Source organism: Protopterus annectens, chromosome 9.part0 (genome assembly GCF_019279795.1).
Source record: "Protopterus annectens isolate FY-2018-M chromosome 9.part0, PAN1.0, whole genome shotgun sequence".
NCBI classification, from domain to species: Eukaryota; Metazoa; Chordata; order Ceratodontiformes; family Protopteridae; genus Protopterus; species Protopterus annectens.
In genome coordinates this window covers 828,621,197-828,644,233 of record NC_056743.1, presented here as the reverse complement: position 1 = coordinate 828,644,233, position 23,037 = coordinate 828,621,197, and the positions used below count along the sequence as shown (strand labels likewise).

The following is a 23,037-nucleotide window of genomic DNA, read 5'->3' as shown; positions in this document are numbered from 1 at the left end:
GACAAAGGCCCCAAAATAGGGGTAGATTTTAAAAATTGCTCTTATAAACTTAGAAAGTTGTTATAATAGCAGGAGTTGTGTTCATGGGTTCATAGGTTCATACTAGGCTATCTGCCCTAGGGCATTTATAAGCCTAGCCAGAGTGTGTGTGGTTTTCACCACCCCTTAGGATGAGAATACTACACCCATTAGTTTGCTGTGCCTCTGTCCAGCAGTGACACAGAGATGATTCCCGGGGTAAACCTACGATCTCCCATCCACTCGTCAAGATTTCTCTTGAATAGAGTTAGTGAGGGGCTCTGCCTAACATGGATTGGGATTCTGTTCCAGAGTGTAGGGAGCCTCTGGGTTATGAATCTGTCCCTCCAGTACGTCCTATTTATTTCTGTGTTGAGGTTCAAGTCTCTTGCTCTCGTGGCTCTGATGGATTTGGATTTTCTGAGGTGGAGCATGTCCATTAATTCCGGATTGGACATGGCCTTGTATGTCAGGCAGAGATCACCTCTGAGTAGGCGGTATGTGACTGAATAGAGCTGGAGTTTCTTCAGTCGGGCAGCATATGACATATGTTTGAGACCCTTTATCCTCTTGGTGAGGAACTTTTGGGGTCTTTCCAACTGCTGCAGGTGGTTGACATGCATCTCCTGAAGGATATGAAGTATGAAACTCAAATGTATGTCTTTATTTAGTTACTTCAATCCTCAGATCATCCCAATGCTTTGCCAGAAAACTACAAATTTTGTAAGGAACTGACAAAAAATATTAGGCAAAAATCTGACATTCTGTAAAATTATAGACAGTTGAGAGGTATGCAATTGCCAGATAGCTGTGTCTGTGCATAGCTGATAACCCTACCTCTCAACCTCAAAGAAATTTGGATAAAGCCTGACATAATAGGGGGACAAGGGCCCAAAAACAGAAACAGATTTTAAATATTGCTCTTATAAACTTAGAAAGTTGTTAGAATAATAGGATTTGGGTTTGCATGTGTTTTTCTGAAGGATATGAAGACTGAAACTCAAATATATGTCATTATTTAGTGACTTCAGTCCACAGAGCATCCCAATAAATTGCCAGAAAACCACAAATGTTATGTGGAACGGACCAAAAATATGAGGCAAAAATCTGGACACACTGTGAAAATCTGGATAGTTGAGAGCTATGCTAATAACATCAGGTAGTAAGGTACTGACTATAAACTGTCTTTCTGCTTTTCCCGCTTCGGGGTCACCACAGCAGAACTCTGGTCTGCTAATGATTGGCAGTGATGTTGTATGGTGTTGAGTTGCCAGCCCGGTGCCCAACCAACAAAGAAGGCACACCCACGCATGCACCTACCTGCATGTCTTTAAATTCTCTCAACTGCAGGGAGGACATGCAGACTCCGCACAGAAAGTGCTTCAGCTGAGACTTGAACCGGAGAACCTCTTGTTGTGAAGCGACAATGCTAACTGATGCACCACCGCGGCCTCAGTAAAGTACTAACTAGATTTTATGTATTTGTTAACTATTATAAAGCATTGATCCATATGGATGTTTTCCAGACACAGCCCAGTAGCAGTGTTTGGTAATGTGACTTTATTTTATTTTTATTTTACATTTGTTAACTGGGATGGTCCGACTGGCCATAGGTCCATTTTCAGTGGAGGCCCGGGGAGAAAAGCTCCACAATAAGTAAAATTTTACACAATATGTTAAAATACAGTATATGGAGAATTTTCAAACAATATGTTAAAATACAGTATACATCAGAAGACATAACAAGACATATATATATATATATATATATATATATATATATATATATATATATATATATATATGGATCACCTTCGATTTACCGAAACGCCAAACCGCCGAAACACAAATCACCGACACCAAAATACCGACAACGCAAAACACTGAACACCATTACACCGACACACTACACGTAAACAACACAGTACACTACATGACATATCCACTAGCCCTAACCCAAACCCTAACCCTAAGGTCCGACACTACCGCACACTTACCCTACCTGCACCCTAACCCTAACTCACTTACCCACCCCTAACCCCAAGGTCCGACACTACCACACACTTACCCTACCTGCACCCTAACCCTAACTCACTTACCCACCCCTAACCCCAAGGTCCGACACTACCGCACACTCACCCTACCTGCACCCTAACCCTAACTCACTTAACCCACCCTAAAACATAAACCCATCACTAACACACACTTACATTACCCAAACCCTAACTCCAACACTACCGCACACTCACCTTTCACACACCCTAACCCTACATCATTCACTATTGCACACTTACCTGTCCGCTCCCTAATCCTAAATCCCTCACTATCGCATTCTTACCAAGTCGCGCTTACACATTCCCCTTGTCGGTCTTCCGGCTGTCGGGATTCCAGCGTGTCGGTCAACTGCATTGTCGGTCCGTTCACGTTCCTCTTCCGCGTGTCGGTCAACTGAAGGTGATCCATATATATATATATATATATATATACACACACAGGAAAAAATAGTTACACATGGTTAATAACTGAATAAGTATACAAATTCAATCAGCATTAGGAGAAGACCTAGACTGTAATATATATTACAGTAGGTATATTAGGAAGTGAGGTATATAAGTGGAATAATCTGAGGACTCATGTAATACATGGACATAGCCACTTATTCTTTAAGTGTGTTCTAAGTGAGTGTTTAAAGTGAGAAGAGGTGGGGGCAGAAATCAGAGCAAGACTGAGATTATTCCAGGTACTAGTGAACAGTGCATTTCCTGCAATATTGCTAGCCCTAGAGATACAGATGAGGGGTTTGTCAGAAGATCGGAGGGGACAATTTGTATTATAGTTGGTCAGAAGTTGGCTTAGTGCAGGGGTTTTTTCTGGATGTGTTACCAACCACATTGTAGGCAATGACTAATTGGTGATAGGTTAGTAGCTGGGGAAGGTCCCTTAAAGCCTGGTAATGGTGGGTTCTAAAGGTGGAGTTGTTTGTAAACTTGGCAATTTTATTATAACATGATTCGAGTCTAGCAAGGTCAAGTTTCCTAAGCTGGGTAAGAATTGGAGCAGCATACATTAGGGTATACAAGAGCTGAGTTTGGGCTAGGGTAATCTGTGCTTGTTTCGAGAGGGATTTTTTGTGCCTATATAGTGTTCCCATTTTTTTATGGACTTTTTTGATAGTTTGTGAAATGTGGATGTTGAAGTGTAGATTTTTATCAGTTTCAACACCTAGGAGTTTGGTATGGTCAGAAGGAGAGATAATAGTGCCATTCATGGAGGAAATAGTGAAGGATAGAGGAGTGAAAATGTTTTTTTGGGGGGTGAAAAGTAGTAATTTGGTTTTATTAGCTTTTAGACTAAGTTGGATTTGAGTGATCCGACTTTCCACAGAGCTAAAGGATTCCTGGGTGAGTTGTAGGATGGGAAGTGATGGAGCTGAACAGATAAGAGTTGAATCGTCAGCATATTGTATAAGTGAAGCATGCTGTGTGGTGGTATGGAGATTATTGGTAAATATGGAGAAAAGAAGTGGGACTAATATGGAGCCTTGTGGTACACCTATGGTAGGTGGGAGTAAGGGGGATAGTACACTTTGCAATTGGACAGATTGTTGTCTATTTGACAGATAGCTTTTAAACCAGGATATAGCGGAAGGGGCGAAGGATAGGGATTTCAGGGTGTCTAGTAGTAAGGAATGTGAAACCATGTCAAATGCTTCGGAGAGGTCTAGAAATATTGCAGATACAAAGTTATTATTATTTCTATGTTGGCTGATCAGATTGGTGAAAGAGAGCAGAGCGGTGGTTGTGCTATGGTGTTGTCGGAAGCCATGCTGTGTGTGGGAAAGGAGATGGTGTGAGTTTAGGAATTGTGTTACCTGACAAATGTATACATTTCTCTAGTATTTTAGATAAGGGTGTAGAATGGCAATGGGGTGATAATTTGAGTATTCGTAAGAGTTTCCGCCTTTATGTAGTGGAATAATGTATGATACCTTCCATAGCTGTGGGACATATGCTTCTTGTATGGAGCGATTTATAAGAATAGAAATAGGGTAGGATAAGGATTCAGCAGCTATTTTTAGGAAGTTGGTTGATAGATTTCAATGGCAAGGGTGGTAGGTTTCAGTTTTAGGAGGTGGTTTTTAATTGTTGAGGTGGGAACGGGTGAGAGCATAAAGGATGGGATGTTGTCAGGGCGTTTGGTTGGTTTATATGTAGGGCTGTTTTTGGATAATTGGGAGGATAGTGTTAAGATGGATTCTGTGAAGTGGTGATTGAATTGGGAGGCAGTGTCCTTGTTGTCATCTAGTACCTGCTCAGAGTAACACAGTAAGGCAAATGGAGATTGAGGGAATCAAACTGCACACCACAAGAAGCAGCTCACAGCCTTCATCCCCTACACTAAGTCAAACAACACCACAAGAAGCAGCTCACAGCCTTCAACCCCTACACTAAGTCAAACAACACCACAAGAAGCAGCTCACAGCCTTCATCCCCTACACTAAGTCAAACACCACCACAAGAAGCAGCTCATAGCCTTCATCCCCTACACTAAGTCAAACACCACCACAAGAAGCAGCTCACAGCCTTCATCCCCTACACTAAGTCAAACACCACCACAAGAAGCAGCTCATAGCCTTCATCCCCTACACTAAGTCAAACAACACCACAAGAAGCAGCTCACAGCCTTCATCCCCTACACTAAGTCAAACAACACCACAAGAAGCAGCTCGCAGCCTTCATCCCCTACACTAAGTCAAACAACACCACAAGAAGCAGCTCACAGCCTTCATCCCCTACACTAAGTCAAACAACACCACAAGAAGCAGCTCACAGCCTTCATCCCCTACACTAAGTCAAACAACACCACAAGAAGCAGCTCACAGCCTTCATCCCCTACACTAAGTCAAACACCACCACAAGAAGCAGCTCATAGCCTTCATTCCCTACACTAAGTCAAACAACACCACAAGAAGCAGCTCACAGCCTTCATCCCCTACACTAAGTCAAACAACACCACAAGAAGCAGCTCACAGCCTTCATCCCATACACTAAGTCAAACAACACCACAAGAAGCAGCTCACAGCCTTCATCCCATACACTAAGTCAAACAACACCACAAGAAGCAGCTCGCAGCCTTCATCCCATACACTAAGTCAAACAACACCACAAGAAGCAGCTCACAGCCTTCATCCCATACACTAAGTCAAACACCACCACAAGAAGCAGCTCATAGCCTTCATCCCCTACACTAAGTCAAACACCACCACAAGAAGCAGCTCACAGCCTTCATCCCATACACTAAGTCAAACACCACCACAAGAAACAGCTCACAGCCTTCATCCCCTACACTAAGTCAAACAACACCACAAGAAGCAGCTCACAGCCTTCATCCCCTACACTAAGTCATACACCACCACAAGAAGCAGCTCACAGCCTTCATCCCCTACACTAAGTCAAACAACACCACAAGAAGCAGCTCACAGCCTTCATCCCCTACACTAAGTCAAACACCACCACAAGAAGCAGCTCGCAGCCTTCATCCCCTACACTAAGTCAAACACCACCACAAGAAGCAGCTCACAGCCTTCATCCCCTACACTAAGTCAAACAACACCACAAGAAGCAGCTCGCAGCCTTCATCCCCTACACTAAGTCAAACAACACCACAAGAAGCAGCTCACAGCCTTCATCCCATACACTAATCAAACAATCTTTACAGTATGGCTGCAGCAAAAGTTAGTCCTTGTGGAGAAATAAGAAATTCACCTTGGTTTACAATGTGAATCAATAAAATGAAGTTACAGCTTGTCTTCACTTCCCTTTTGTAGTTTGATAGCTCACCAAGCCTGGTTTATGGAAAAGGTCCCTAAGTACTCATTGTTACCCTTGGAACCTCTGCTATTATTTGTATGTTCTATTTTACATTTTGATTTGTATTTTAGTAATAATATTTCAGTGTCCATAAACAGGAGCAGCTATTTATATGTGAAATTCACTCAGCTTATGATTTAGCCAATAAAGTTCTTCCTTTTGAATGCTATATGTAGAGGGGCAAATAATTTGTCTTTATCAAAAGAAAATGAAAGAGTAATCCAAATTATCAGTTCATATATGAAACCTTGACACAGCTTACTTTTAACTTTTTTGTACTTTTCCAGTAATAGACATGGCCGGAGACTGTAGACTGCTGTCAAGCTTACCCCCCTCTATCACCATTTGTACTTTCCACAAACCCTTGGGTGCGTTCATCTCTCGGGGGATTCTGCAGGACAGCCTTCCATATTCTGCTTATAGACTGTCCTGCTGCCATGTAATGTTAGGAGAGGAACACTAAAGTGCAGGACTGAGGAGGGAGTTCGGCACAACTACAGTGTCAATACTCCTGTCTGCTGCCAACTACTGAAATGTTCTTGGCTGATACAGGACTTCATTCCTCAGACACATCCCATCCCCCATTTCATGGCTTCAGTCTTCACTCTCACTAGACAAGTGTTGTAGCAGGAGAAGCCTACTGTGTGTAAGATGGGTATGCAGAAGGGCAGTTATTTAAGACACAATTGTACTGCTTTCTTTGGCCTCTCATCACTTATATTTGGTTGTGAACCCACTTCTCCAGCAATTTTATTTATTTATTTATTTATTTATTTTATTTTTTATTTTACATTTGTTAACCGGGAAAGTCCGACTGGACACATGTCCCTTTTCAGCGGAGGCCCAGGGAGAAAAGCTCCACATACAGTATAGTACAAGTGAGGATTTCATTACATCTATTACTACAATTCAACATGCAATATTCAGATATTAACATCTTGTTTTCAGGACTATGTATAAGGACATAACAGACTAATTTCAGTGTATAGTAGACAGAGTTAAACATTTCTGGTATGTCTACATTAAAGCATGCAATAATCAGAATTTTAACATCTTGTTCAAAGGACAATATACAAATAAGTTACAGACTCATTTCAGCATGTAGTAGATAGTTTAACATTTCTGTTAGTTGGTTTATATGCAGTACATTGTAAGACTGAGAGTAGTACAGTATTTGTGAAAAAGAAGTAGAAAAAGTTTTTAAAGCATTATTGGTAGTAAGGTTATTCTGTGGTACTTTGTGATATTAGAATTATAATAGTATTTGAGAGAAAAGTACAAAAGGTTTGAATAGGAGTTCAATCTGACAAGCCCATATGTTTGGGGTAGAGCAGGTATACCTGGGTAACTAGAGGAAGTTACTGGTGATCCTTAGCAGATGAATTCATGCATTCATGCAACAGTGCAGTGGTTTGGCTTAACCTGGGGTGACACAGGAGAAGAGCCAATTGTCTGAATAGTGGCTTTTGAGGAGTCTCTTGAATTGGGAAGCAGAGGTTGTAGTAGTAATGGGACTTGGGAGTTGATTCCAAACTCTGGCTATGGTGCAGGCAAAGAGAGACTTACCAGCATCATTTCTGTGTTTGATGACATTTATAAGGTTTTGGTTACTGGATCTTAAGGTTCTGGTGATTGTGTAGGGCTGAATTAGATGCTGTAGTGATGGGGTTTTGTTGGACAGGTAGTACAATTTGTGTGCTGTAGAGAGTTGATTAAGTAACAGTAGTTGGAGGAGCTCAAGACTTCCGCAGTGGTGCAGCGATAGTGTTGTTGCCTCACAGCAAGAGGTTATCCCGTTCGATTCTCGGCTTGGGTTGGGAGTGCCTTCTGTGTGGAATCTGCATGCCCTCCCCGCGGTCGAGTGGGCCTTCGAAAGACATGCGTTTGAATGGATGTGCCTTCATTGAAGACTGGGCGTCAGGCTGGCAAATCGGCACCATGAAAACCAACTGCCAATCATTAGCGGACCAGAGTTCTGCTGTGGCGACCCCTAACTGGGAAAAACCGAAAGACAAGCAACAAGTTGGGAGAGCTCAAGCCAGTTGAGCTGCTTTAGGGCACGACAATGATGGGATCTATGAGAGGCCTCCGTTGCGAACTTGGCAATCTGGTTGCAGCAAGATTCCATCTTAGTATCATTAAGCCAAGCAATCATTTTTTGTCAAATGTTATGTTGCAATGCAGCAAATAAATGCCTATTTTGTACTGAAGTTGCCCGGTTAGAATTCTGAGCAACGTTTAACACGTCTATATTATATTTTCGAAAGTTTCAAACATTGAACGCCATATGATCGACACCATATGAGCAATGTTTAAAATTTCGAAAATATAAAACAATAAAAATAAAAAACTATACTTACCTAAACACTGTAGGCAGGGGGGCAAGCACCTCCCATGTGGGGACTGCGCCCCCCACACCCTCGCTACTTAAATATTCCTACTCTGAGATTGCACTGCATTGAAGTAAAGGGAAAATATTCCCTACGGCAATTTCCGGTTTATGTGCATGATGTTTCGACCAATCAGGTTCGCTCAATACGCTTTCGCTGTTTACAATTTTTGATCACGCGATAAGAACCCATATTTAACTTATTTTCACATTTTGAATATTCAGTGAAAGACAACACTTTCTAATTCTAATATGGTTTAATTTATTTGCAGTAAAATAATGGCAATAAATTTGGAGCTACTGAAATATTGACATAAGTGAACTGTAGTGACAACCTCTGTAATGTTTTACTATTTTTCCCAGTAATTTCTGGTTTATCACATAGCACACCAATCCCACAACTTCCATGCACTTAATTTTTGTTTTTTGTCATCTAAGCCAAAGTAATTGTTTTTCTTATCTCCCATCTTAAAATGTGCCCAACAGCTTACTGAAAAGAAAAAAACACCGTTTATAAAACAATGGCTTCTGTGCAATTCATTTTGGAGTGAAAAAGTCAGTTGTCTTAAAGTTCATTTTGAAACTATTTTCTTCTTAATGCAGATTTTCTCTTGTCACTATGGTAATTTATTTTATTGCTTAATTACATAGCTGCAACTTTTCAATTTCTTAATTCTTTTCTTTTGTTTTATGTGAGTATGGTTTCCTACCCTGCAGTAAATAGCAGTTACTGGGTCCTTGTAAAATATAACATAAATATTATTCCATTTCTTGCTGTCATATGAAATGAAAACAAATTCCTTCTTAACTTAAATACTTGTTTTTTTTATTCAAATACAGTGGATGTGATTTCATTCACATGCCCTTGACATTTTTTGTAAAGGAAACCAAAACTTTTAGGTTGAATATCAAACAAAACTACTTATTAATAATGTATATAATTATGTGGTTCAGTGTATCAAATTGCACTTGGGACATTAATTTGTTACATATTTCAGAATTTAGATTTGCAATGCTGCATTAGCTGAAGGTCACATTAGCACTCTTTCTACGAATTTTTCTACCTCGCTTTTTGGCAATATTCAAATGATTTATTGAATTGTTTGCTTGATAACTTGTACTACTAAAACCTGATGCATGTATTTTCTGTATCTTCAGTTGAATTAATACCTCTTGCATTACTGATACTGTATAAGTAACACTATTTCCCATGCTTATTGATGTGTTGATTAAATTCTATATTTTGCTGTTAACACTGTCACTACCTATACTTCAAGTTGTAGCTGAAGACTCCAGCTGGCCAATCCACCTACAGAGTTAACAAATAAAAAATTAAAACTGTTTCACTGCCAAGGCACTCAAACATACCACAGCCGTACACTTTCTGCCACACCATAGGCAAAGCACTCTGAAATGGATGAGATACCATTTCCTGCAACATGATGACAAGAATGAATAAAAACAGCTCCTTCCCATAGTTTGAAACACTAGTTTTAAGTTTTTTGTTCTAGAAATCCTAGTTATGAACATGAGAGGTGGTGATTTTAGAAATTTCAAAGAAAAGAGAGAACAGGAATGGATTGTACAGCTTAATTCAGATAGGGTCCCTGGCATTAATGAGCCTGTTTCTTTAAAGCCTATACTGAAAGCTCGGCCACTGCCACATTGATATATATATATATATATATATATATATATATATATATATATATATATATATATATATATATATATAGTAAATTAGGGGTTTTATTTTAATGTACATTCATTTGTGACTAGGTTGTATAGATATAGATGTATATATAAACTTTTTTTTATTACATTTTTTATATGTTGCAGTAATTGTGAGGTGTGAAGAAGCAGTCTTATGACTGTGAAAGTGCTTACCGTTTACACTTTTCACTGTCTGTGCTTGTTTATTAAACGTTTCTTTTGATCGTGATTTCAGCCGCAGTGTTAGAACATTAAAATGAAAGATAAAATTAGGCTATCTATCCTGAATTTCTAATCACATCAGTGATTTTTGAAATGCGATAATTTATTATTATGACAGTTTTCTGCATGTTGTATTTATTTTTAAAGCATCATTTCTTATATTTGGCATTTTTATTCATTCCTCAATTATCATTTTCATTAAATTGCTGTACATGTACAGTGTAAAATACTTATGCAATTAAATAACCTTAACTTTATTTGACTCATTAGTGACTGGAAGGGGCTTTGCAGTGTGAGGGGCAAATTTAAAACTTGCATTTGCGTGGTGCTGTTCTTCGCTCACGGGCAGTTAGCAGTGCCCTGTACAGGTGCAAAAGCCTAGAAGCTCAGTTTTCCCTAAACAGCTGTCAGCGAAACCCTTCCAAGCTTTTCTGCTGCTCTAGGAGCAACTCAGTTGCACACTGGGCAGTGTTGCCTTATTGATCAACCTCAGCCAATGCAAAGTATAGGTCCTTGTAGTCTTGGCGCTATCAGCACAGTCCTGTCAAATTAACCCATTCCCTTCCGTAATAAAACATACAGTAAGAGCCTGCTATCATGGATGGGCAGTTTCCCATCATCTCTCTGGCCAGCCTGATAGACATGGGCATCCTGAGGCAATGTAGCAGTTGTTGCATATATACTGACAGCCACTTAATCTGCGGCGGTGGTGCTGCGGTAGCATTGTCGCCTCACAGTAAGACGCTGTCCGGTTCAACTCTCAGAGCGTCTTCTGCGTGGAGACATGCGTGAATGGGCGTGCCTTCGTTGAAAGTTGTGCGTCAGTGCTGGCAACTTGGTATGTAAAAATCAACTGCCAATCATTAGCGGACCGGAGTTCCGCTGTGGCGAGCCCTAACCGGGAAAAGACAAAAGTCACAACATACTGACAGCCACTTACTCCTAAAACAAACAAATACTTTGTGAGAGATGTAGTGACACTAAAAAATTGGAGGCAAGACTCTCACATAAGGACAAATCGAATGCCAAACATGTTGTCAACAGACACACACACTTCCCACACTAAATATGTGTACAACAGATAAACCCACATATGTGGAGATACTCACTAGTAACTTACCAAAAAAATCAGAGGCCTCCAAAATGAAAACCACTTACACACATAACAATGCAAAAAAACAACCACAACACATAATAACGTACACACCAGTTTTTCAAAAAATAAGTTCATAAGGCGTAACACCACAAAACCTAATGTATTGGTCATAGGTGACTCCAGTGTGAGACATACAGATGTTCTCCTCACCAGGCTGGATAAGGAGCGGGTTACAGTTAGTTACCTGTCAGGTGCCAGGATCCATCAAGTCACTGAAGCACTCAAGTCACTCAACCGCAAGTACTGGTATGACTCCATCATAGTCCATGTGGGAGAGAATGACTTGAGATGTAGCTCACTGGATTGTATGAAGTGAGACTTGACAAACCTTTCAGATTGTGTCACTGGCAGGTGTAAGCCTAGCCTTAAGCAGCATTCTACCTTCTCCAAGGATGATGCCACAATACAAACAGAAAATGATTGACTTTAACAGTTGGCTTAGCTTCTGGTGTCAGTCCAAGGGGATCCCAGTATCTGTCAGCCTAGGAAGACATGGTCGACAGGCCATGCTGCTTTTCCAGAGATTGTCTGCACCTGTCTCCTGTAGGCTTTTGGAAACTGGCAAAAGCATTAGCCTCCCATCTTGTGCCTTTTTTAGGCAGTGTCAAAATAACCAACCACCCAACATAACAAAATGCTTTCTAGGTAAACTGAATGTGCCGCTGCTTAATGCTAGGAGTCTAAACAAGAAACTGTACTCCCACTCCCTGGAAGCACTCCTCACTTTGGAGGATGCTGACATCTGTGCAGTCTCTGAAACATAGTTCAATGGCACAGAAAGCATCTTGGCCATGCAGGGCTACAATGCCTTCCATACGTTCGGACCACAAACTGAGAGTTAAAGAACCAAAGGAGGAGGTGCATCCATCCTCATTAAGGATAAGTACACCTCAAGACTGGTCAAACAGTATGACTCTCTTGAGTTACTTCATGTCCAATTAACTATAGGCAAAGTCTCCTACCACATTATAGTGAGCTAAAGGTCCCCCACCATGAAACAGGAAAATCTTACCACATACCAGGACTTACTGGAGTCACTTGCCATATGGCCCGACACCTCACTCATGTGAGATTTTATTTATCCTACCATCGACTGGGAAACATACATGACCACAAACATGCTGGCTCAGAGGTTCTTGGACTTTTTGAATGCAAATGCTCTGGAACAGCTAGTCAGCACACCCACAAGAGGTTCAAATATCCTGGACATAGTACTTACTAACATGGTAGAGCATTGCACACTCCCCAGTGGGATGTCCTTCCCGGTAAGGTTGGACCATAAATCAGTCTCATTTCATGTAATTATAAGACCAGATACCCCATCAAGTTCAAATATACTTAAGACAAACTACTTCCTACTAAGTGATGGTATAAGACATTTCAAAGCCTCCTCAAATGCAGATAACACAGACTCCTGTGCAGAGGTATACACCAGTGCTCTGTATAATCACTTAAGCAGTTGTATAGAATCAGCTGTACCTGACTGGATTAAAACCAGGTCTTGCCAAAAAAACAAGCCAGTCTGATGGACTGCTAGTATAAACAGGCTATGCAACAAAAGAAAAAAAACTAATGTCCAAGAGCAGGAAGGAACTGGCTCAGCAGAGGAAGAACTCCCTCTCTAGCTTAACCAATCAAATTAGAGATCTTGTCGAGTCCTCCAAAGCTAATTATGAAGAAAAATAGCTTCTCTAGCTAAGGATAATCACAAGGCATTCTTTAACTATGCCCAAAATCTAAATGGGAATACCTAGCTATGCACTGAACATGTTGTGGATGGCACCACCCATACTCAACTGGAGTTAATAGCCAACCTGCTAGCTGACATATTTGGAGCAAACCTCATCCCCCAAAGTATACCTGCCACCATTCCTCAGCCTGTTATCTCAAAATACCAGGTCATCTTGGCACTTTCCAAGGCCAAAAACATGGCATCAATGGGACAAGACAAGATCCCAGGTTGCCTTTTAAACAATTTAAAACATGACCTAGAAGATCCACTTGGATCCCTGTTTAACTACAGCCTGCAAACTGGCTATATTCCAGCAGAACAGAGGACAGCAACAGTACCTCTGCTCTAAGGGGAACAGTCAACCAACCCTTGTAATTATAGGCCCATAAACTTGAGTAGTCTCATCTGCAAGGTTATGGAAAGAATCATTATGAACCTTATTAACAAGGACATAGGTAATCTCCAAACTTTGGACCCAACCCAGTACAGATTTGTTAAACATAGATCATGCCTATTAAACATAATTGACTTCTCTGAGAAAGTCACCAAGGCCCTAGACGAGGGAAAGACGGTGCATACTGCCTATCTTGACCTGGCCAAGGCATTTGACACAATCCCCCACTCAGGTATTATAGATAAACTTTCCCAACTGGGAATTAACCCCTACATTATCAGATGGGTACCCAAATGGCTCACCAACAGGACACATACTGTCAAAGTGGGTGACTTCACCTCTAACAAAATACCAGTTACCAGTGGTGTACCACAGGGTTCTGTGCTGGTCCCCTTAGTGTTCAGAATTTATTTCTCAGAAGTCCAGACAAACTTGGATGGTCTGTGTCTGACCAAGTTCCCTGATTATTGCAAATTGGGAGCAATCACTGAGTCCCCCAATGAAGTTAATATACTGCAGATAGGGTTAACACAGACAAATGACTGGGGTCAAACCCACAAAATAAAGCTAAATGCAAAAAAAAAAGCATTATTATTCCCTTTGGGAAAGCTGAAATCCCTGCTAATTACATCATAGACAGCATCCCCCTAAGTGTAGACCCAGTGGTACATGATCTGTATATTCAGGGTTGATAGCAACCTGAAGTTTGACCTCCATGTATCCACAGTAGTAAATAAATCCTTCTATGTGGCACATCTTATAAGTAAAGATATTACATCTAGATCTAAGGATGTTATAATTCCTTTATACTCTGCCCTCATCAGACCAGTAACAGTACAATGTTTTTGTTTCTACCTCACCAGACACCTGCAACAACTGGAGAGACGACATAGGTTTCTCACCTAAAATTACAGGGTGCACAAAATAAGTATAACGCAGAAAGACTGAAAGCTCTGTCACTGTATTTTGTCTCCTACAGGTTGCTAAGGGATGACCTGTGCCTGGCTTACATGGCAGTCTCTGAACCAGCCATGATAGAAATGCTACACATTCATAAATCGAACTGCATGAGGTTCACTCACTTCAGGTATCTTAACCTATCCTCTGACATGAGCAGGTCATGCTGGAGAGATGAAGACATCTCCCAGAGACTGCCCCTTCTCTGGAACAAGCTTCCATTTCATGTGAAACCAAGCCCCTCCCTGACCCTCTTCAAATGCAACTTAGATCAATGGAAGGGTGATCGCAAATTCACTCCTGGGGTGGCGGCCATGTCCTTTCTAGACAGAGGAAGTCAGTATTAACTATAATAGATCATTACCTCTGTGAACTTTACTCACCTAACCACCAACAATTGGGGAATTTGGAATAAATATGGCTAGTCTTGTCAGGGCTGTAGGGCTGTTAGCCTAGTAACCTTCTATGAACCTATGAACCTCATTAAGGAACTGTTTCATGAAGATAACACTTGCAGTCATATGGGTGTACAGCCTTCTAACTGTACATCCTGCTGAGCAAACTCTGACATATCTGTTCAGATGCTATAGCTCACACCAAGCTTTCTTTCTTTAATTTTTCTTTTATTTCAGGCTTTTTGAACCCTTCCATAATCTGTCTATTACAGTATTTATCAAGGAATTCACTTATCAAATGCCATTAATGGGATAAATATTGTTGTGATATCCATTTTAAACCTAGTCCCTTCTTCCACCACAGGCTTCTTCAAATTCAATTTCCTCACTTTAGTATCTCATCATTTTATGCATTTGTAATATTTCCCCACGTGACCTCCTTTCCTTAAGTATGTAGGATTATGTGTCAATAAATTGCCACCCCACTATATCAGCTTTCATTAAATCGAGCACCCATAGTGGAAAAATCAAAGAATCAGCAAAAAAAAAAGCGCAAACAAATGTTTTATGCAGGGGTAAAGCCATCCTGTACCCCGCACAACCCCTGCTTATTTTATATACCAACTCCAAGATCACGCAACAGTGAGAAAGGGGGAAAACAATCACACTTCCCACTGTGTGCCAGTCCCCCTGAAGGAAATGCCGGCATCCTGCAATGAACTAGCATTGCAGTGTAGAAGCCCTGCTAACAAAATGCACAATATAGCACACATGACATGACACGCAAAGCCCACACATACGTATATGTGTATATGGATCTACTTCATATGGTCAAAATTTCAGGATGTTGACATTGATATGGCCAAGACCATATGATCAGCATTCGAAATGTAGACCATACAATAAAAAATAAAAAACACAAAAAAACTTACCATCACACTGCTAGCAGGGCCCCCCTGACCCCCCCCCTTACCCCCTGGAACTTAAATATATCCACTCCAAGATCGCACTACAGTGTGGAAGATGTAAATATTTCCATTCTGCACTGTACGGAGATGCAGGTTCCGCATAGTCAATATTTTGAATGTCGATCATATGGTCTCGGCCATATGAATGTCGACATTCTGAAATGTCGACCATGTGAAGGGAACCCGTGTGTGTGTGTGTGTGTGTATATATATATATATATATATATATATAAGGATAGCAGTCTCATTGTAGCACCACGTCCCATGCCTCTGATCATTTTAGTTTCCTTCATTAGCACTATTCTTCCCCCTCTCAATTTACCTGCATGGGCCCTGGCTCACACAGCTGCTGGCAGTGCACAATACATGGTCATATTAAGACTTTGTTTAGTATAACATCACTTATGTCACACTCCTGTACGACACATTCCATAATATTGCTTGCTGTAGCTATGGAGCTCTCATTCTACTCTTTACAGTTCATGCTTATAGTAATTAATACCTGCAATTTTATTCTGCAGTACTTCCAAGTCTAACACCAACATTCATTCATATTCTACCGCTGGTTCTTTTGCTCTGGTTTTTCCCGAATACCATTTCTCTGCACTGCTTACATCCTTCTAATGTCAGCTATTGGGTGGGTTCTTCCTGTATGACCACCTCAACCTTTGTGCTGTCAGCAAACAACTTTATCTTTTCTTCACCCTGTCTTGTTACTACACTAGCAAGTATTAAATAGTGCTGGTCTTACCACTGTCTTCTGCATCAAGCTTCTGATTACCTCCTGGTTTTGTAGCAGAACTCTTAGCCAGTTCTCTACCCATTTTGCCATTTTAGACCCTATTCCCACTCCACCTTCTTGAGCTTTATGGATGGCCTTTTTTTGTGGGCTAAATCAAGTGTCTTTGTTGCCTCCCCAAAAAAAACTACTATTTTTTCTTTCTCTCCACTTTGCTGGTAATCCAGTCACTATATCATATCAGACTAACATGGCATGAGTTCTTGACTCTGAATCTATCTCGAGTCATGTCCCTCCCATTATTGTCTACTAAGAAGTATCTCAGTGTGCCCATCAGAGTTTTTTCCATTACATTCCCTACTACACAGTTTAGAGTAACTGGTCTATAGTTCCATAGGTCAAATCTCTTCTCCCTTGCTCATTTATAGTCCTGTGGCACCTACCTTTATCTCAGACACCCACTGAATAGAGCAGTTCATTCTTTGTTACTTAGTCTTTTAAGTGTCTGTGACATTAATGACTTGTTATTGCATGCCAAAAATGCTAAACCATGCACAATAATTTTCCGAAGTAAAGTTCTGGAAAAGTCCTCATTAAAACTCAAAAGTATCTGAACTTGAATATATAGAAGAAGAAAAAAGTAAAAAAAAACACTCATTTGTCGTATGCATCCTATAATTTGGCCCCAAACTAGGCACCCACTTTAGCTAATAATAGGATATCAGTACAAAAATGTACATATTTATTATATTTTAAAATTAGTAAGACTCAAATTCAGCATTTATCTAATTTGACTGATAACAGTGGTAAGGGGATAGAACGAAATACATTTCTACCACTTAAACTGCTGCTGTAAATTATTTTTTGTGTATTTTCCAGGATGTACTATTGAACAGCATATATTTTTCCACATAAAAATGATTAATTTGCTGTTTTGACAGTATTTTGGCTTTTACCTAACTTTATGATAAGTATTGCTTGTTCATTAGATCAATGAAATCCGGTATGTGAACACATCACAGGCTGAGAGTTGTTATAGGTAATAAAGACTTTCATTTTAAAATAAGATATTATTCATTCTGTGTTTCCCCATTTCAAGACTATGATAAAGGAAATATGAGTATGATATAAAAAAGAAATCATACAGTAAACATATTTTCTGTTACCCCAAAGTTAGAATGAAACAAAGAGCCTAAATTTGTTGAGTTTGTTCAGTTTTTACTCACCTGTCCTTGCTGTACAGGAAAGCAAGCGTTTCAACCCCATACTGAGTGTGTTTTCAGCAACACCTGTTCCTCAAAGGCTCACACACCCAACGACTTACTCACTCTCTCTCTCTAAGCAACATACTATGCCAACCTCTTGGCTTGATGCAGTTTCTGTAAAGACTTTTTGTATTGTTTCCTTTTTTAACGTGCCTTGTTTTATATCCAACTAAGCCTCATTTCGATTTCAATTTTCAGAGAAATGAGCAGTGACAAACCAAGAAGACAAGATAGCCAGGCAGCCTGTTGTTAAGCCAAAGGAAATCGTTGAAACCAGTTTCAGTTAGTGTTCTCTGTCACCATTTCCTGTGCTCATTTTCTTTCCGTATCAGTTGTAGAATGCACTCACGTAAATGTACCTTTTGTGTATATATGCATCGATACACACACACACACACACACACACACACACACACACACACACACACACACACACACACAAAAACATTCTAACTCTGAAAGATAGTTGAAAGACAACTATTTTTTTTTCTGTAAATTATTCCCTTTTTATTTTTAGATCACTTGCTTTTGATAACTGCTGCTTAACTATTGCTTCCTGTTAATGTAATTATTGATAGCTGCTTCCAGTTACTCACCAGTATTAGATCGTCTGTTGGCCAGTGGCTGAATGCCATTTCTGTTCATGCATCTACCATCATGGGTTTGGTCTCTGTATGAATACTAAAAAAATGAATCATAAAAAGCTGCATTTCTTTATATAGTACTTTTTATACTGTTATTGATTAAGCTTTACTATGTTGTTGTTTTTCTTTCATTAAAAATTGAGGTAGCCTTCAGATGTACAATTGTGCCATTTCTTTACTGACTAATGGGTTATACATGTCATATATCCGATAGGTTAAATAAATTTAGCTCTAACTTTACCCCTCTTTCCCCTCCATCTATCTCTCAAGGTATATCTGAATCTGGCTGTCATCCAGCTGTCACACAAGACCAAGTCCTAACAGTGGTATCAGAAGTAAAAATGCTGCACCAATGGGTCCTGACAATATTTATTTATTTTATATTTGTTGATCAGGGAAGTACATCTGGGCACAAACACCCCTTTTCAGTGGAAGCCCATGGAAAAAAGCTCCAGTATATGCAGTACAAACAAAATCTTTTAAGTTATACAATATCAACAAGGTCAGGCAGAATACAAAAGCTTCTTATACTAATTATATTCTTTACAGATATAGTTAAAGAACTATACTGTGGGATATCTAGTATTCTAGTGCAATATCTCTGGATGCATCTTGAATCATATGAAGCATGATTTAGCCACACTTCTAGCGACACTGTTTAGTCTCAGCCTCCATACAGGTTTTGTACCAAGTGACTGGAGAACAGTTACAGTCATCCCCCTGCATAAGGGAGGACCTTCCACAGATCCATAAGTCTGACCAAGCTCATGTGTAAAGCCATGGAAAGACTTATCATGGAACTAATCAACCATGACATAGGGAACTTCCAAACACTGGACCTGTCTCAGTCTGGGTTTGTCAAGGGTAGGTCATGCTTACTCAAGATGGCAAAATGGTATGCACCACATACGTCCACCTGGCCAAAGCTTTTGACACAGTTCCCCACTCAGGCATAATAGAAAAGCTACATAAACTGGGAATAAACCCCTAATTGCTCAAAGCACCATAATAACAAGAAAAAGAATAAACCGGTAACAAATACATGTCTGTTTATTCACTGATTAAGTGCTTTCATCTTTAGGATACAGACTTCTTCAGAATTAGCATAATTAAACACAATCTTCATTTAAATAGTCAAAACAGGTCACATGACACCGCTTAAAAGAACTGCAACCTTTAACTAACTCTCAACTTTAAACACGTATGTGCAATTAAATTAAAAATTCATTCTTCCCTTAAATGCATCCCAAACCTAAAATACAGTTCAATCAAATTAATTAAATCAACTCAATAAATAACCATGTCAAATCTTAAAATTTATACTTTTAAAGATTTTAACTTCAGAACACTCATAATACAAAAATAATCAAGTCCAGCTACTTTTTCAGCTTCAGTGATCAATTGCCTTTTTAATTCACATTTTTCAAGCACCTACTTCCAAGACCCCCCCCCCCCCACACACACACATTTTACTTTACCTTTTCTAGGACCTTGAAAACAAACCCATGATCTTGATAAAAATTAATGTGCCTCTAAAGTGCATTTGTCATATTTTTATTTTTACAATCATACTCATGTTAATAAATTCTTGTTTTGAAGTATTGCTCAGTTTCTCCAATATAAAATGAACATTTTGCATGTAGCCACATGTACAACACCTTTCATTTCAGTGTTAAAATATCCGTCTATCCCAAAAATATGCCTCCCATTAATATAATTTTTCTTCTCCTTCCTTGATTGCCTGCATTTCCCACATTTGTAGGTACCTTTTTTGTTCTAGAACTCATGGCACACATATACTTATTGCATTATAGTTTTAAAGTTAACCCCTTTTCTATAAACGCATTTTGGTTTCTTGCCTAAAACAGTAAGAATATTGTGAATATTTTACAATTATTAAAACTAATGTCCCTAATTACTCTACTGTCCACTGAGTATGTGGCAGTCATAGCACAAGGGAAACATTTTTCACCACTGCTAACATTAACAACTTCTTCTTGTTCAATATTCATACTGAAAATTGGGGAATAAGTGCCATCTTTCCTTTTATTTAACATTGTCTCTTGAATACTATGAAGCAAAACAATAGGATAGCCTTTGTTTTTAACCATGCTGACCAGGACTTCTGTATTCATTTGAAACTATTCTTGCTAAACTTACCTTTTGTCCCTTAACCAATGCCATCTTTTGAAGGTAAGGATGGCGACTACTAAAATATAATAGGGGAACTAGAATACATGGGCTTCTGATAGATGTTGGAAAGAAATGCATTACTAAAACTATTCTTTGTAATAGTGACATCTAACTAACATAGCCTGCCATTAGTTACCTCATAGGTAAATTTCACAAAGGGGGTGGTCCCATTAATATAACCAATACATTCTAACACATCCTCTTAGGTCCCCAACCAAAAAATACAGATACCCAAAAACCTACTATATTAACCCCACTTCTTAACATATTTAGAATTAAGTAGGAATTTCCTTTCCCATTCTGCCATCACTAGATTAGCAAAGCCCGGGGCACATGTTGCACCCATTTTGAGTCCTGTAATTTGATGGTTGTATTCCCCCTCAAAAACACAATTGTTTCTCAAAACTATCCATCAATGTGGTTAAAACATTAATTTTCTCATTAGAAAAAGAACCCATTACAACAAGACGCTCATTAAACCACTCCAAAGCCACCATGTGTGGGATAACCAATCTTTAACAATAATAGTCACAAACAACATATCTTCCTTATATAAATCATCTTTTATATTCCTTAAAAATCTCAAGAATCTTTAGGCAAATGAGGTATTTTTCTAACCACACCTTTGATGTTGTAATCAATAAATTTTGCAATGGGGCAGGTTTTGAGCTGTTTCCGTTTGCTACTTGGGTTCGACGCTTGACCCTTATTTGGTTCTGTGGTTTATGTTTGAAACCTCTGCCACCTACTGGATTGCCATATGGCTCACAGATAAGATGCAGATAATTAAAATATGGAAAGTTACCTCCGCAAAGAAAAGTTACCTCCGCAAAGAAGACCATTCACTGGTGGAGTCCTCCAGGGTTCTGTGCTGGGATGTCTCCTGTTTGGCATCTATTTTCTGAAGTAAAAACCAATACAAAAAGGCTCTGGCTGACTAAGTTTGCAGATCACTGCAAGATAGGAGCAGTTATTGAATCCCTAAGTGACTTAACCATCCTGCAGGAAGGTTTGTCTCAAATAAATAACTGGTGACAAAGTCATGGCCTGAAATTAAATGCCAAAAAAATCATTATTGTATTCTTTGGGAAGTCCTCTACCCCCAGAGACCTACCACATTGACCATACAACCCTAAGAGTTGACCAAGTTGTTCAGGATTTGGGAACTTATGGGGACAGTGACCTAACATTTGACCAACATCTGTCTATAATTGTAAGAAAGTCCTTCTATATTACATAGCTTATGCACAAAGGGATTGTGTCTAGATCTAGGGATGGCATTGCTCCCCTTTACTCAGCCCTCATTAGGTCAGTCATTGAATATAATGCCTCCTTTGGCATGTAACTCTCCAGACATAAGCAACAACTTGAATGCCGACAGAGATACCGTACTAAAAGGATACAAGGCCAGAACAGCATGTTACCTTGACTGATTCAAAACCTGCTACACTAGATATCCTTCAGATTGCAAAAAGGTGACCTGTGTATGACAAGTCCACAATAAAAAGAAGATCCAACGTATCACTGAAGACTTGACCACACAGAATTTATTCAAAAAGTAAACGTAAAGCGCTTTTCGTCACTCAGTCTGAAGAAGTTGCTCAAACATTGAGCGACGAAAAGTGCTTTACGTTTACTTTTTGAATAAATTCTGTGTGGTCAAGTCTTCAGTGATACGTTGGATCTTCTTTTTATTGTGGACTTGGTTTGTTTAAAGTATTTAGTTTGTCACCTGTGTATGACATACAAGGCATCCTCTGACCCATCACTGATGGATTTATTGCACATCAGCAAGTCAAATGGTATCAGAAAAATGCAGTTTAGGGATCAAACCTCTTCTGCAACATCAACAGAATGGTTTGGAGGAACAGGTATATCTCACAGAGGATACCACTGCTGTGGAGCAGACTCCCTGTCCACATAAAACAAAGTTCATCCCTTTTCATTTTCAAGGACAACATAGGTCTATGGATGGGAAATAGAAGATTTACTGCAGGACTGCCCCCTGTGCTACTAATGGATAGAGGCAGCTGCTAAATGCTTTATCCCATGCATGTGCCCCCTCAAATTATCTATAGTATGATCCCAGGTATTCTCATTAGGTGTAATATATAATTATCAACCATGGAATATTATCTATAGTACGATCCCAGGTATTCTCATTAGGTGTAATATATAATTATCAACCATGGAATATTATCTATAGTATGATCCCAGTTATTCTCATTAGGTGTAATATATAATTATCAACCATGGAATATTATCTATAGTATGATCCCAGTTATTCTCATTAGGTGTAATATATAATTATCAACCATGGAATATTATCTATAGTATGATCCCAGTTATTCTCATTAGGTGTAATATATAATTATCAACCAT

General features: G+C 39.4%; 1 protein-coding gene across 2 annotated transcripts in view; it reads right to left on the bottom strand.

The window, feature by feature from the left end:
• LOC122811573 (ras GTPase-activating protein nGAP-like) overlaps nucleotides 1-23,037 on the bottom strand; it is a 580,578-nt gene that overhangs the window by 396,214 nt on the left and 161,327 nt on the right. Inside the window, exon 4 of one of the 2 annotated variants that reach the window (XM_044083499.1) lies at nucleotides 18,415-18,499. In XM_044083499.1, coding sequence (XP_043939434.1) covers nucleotides 18,415-18,499 — 85 coding nt within the window. Of the gene's footprint in view, nucleotides 1-17,779; nucleotides 18,071-18,414; nucleotides 18,500-23,037 lie in introns of those variants that run through there. The other variant, XM_044083500.1, reaches the window with a different exon arrangement.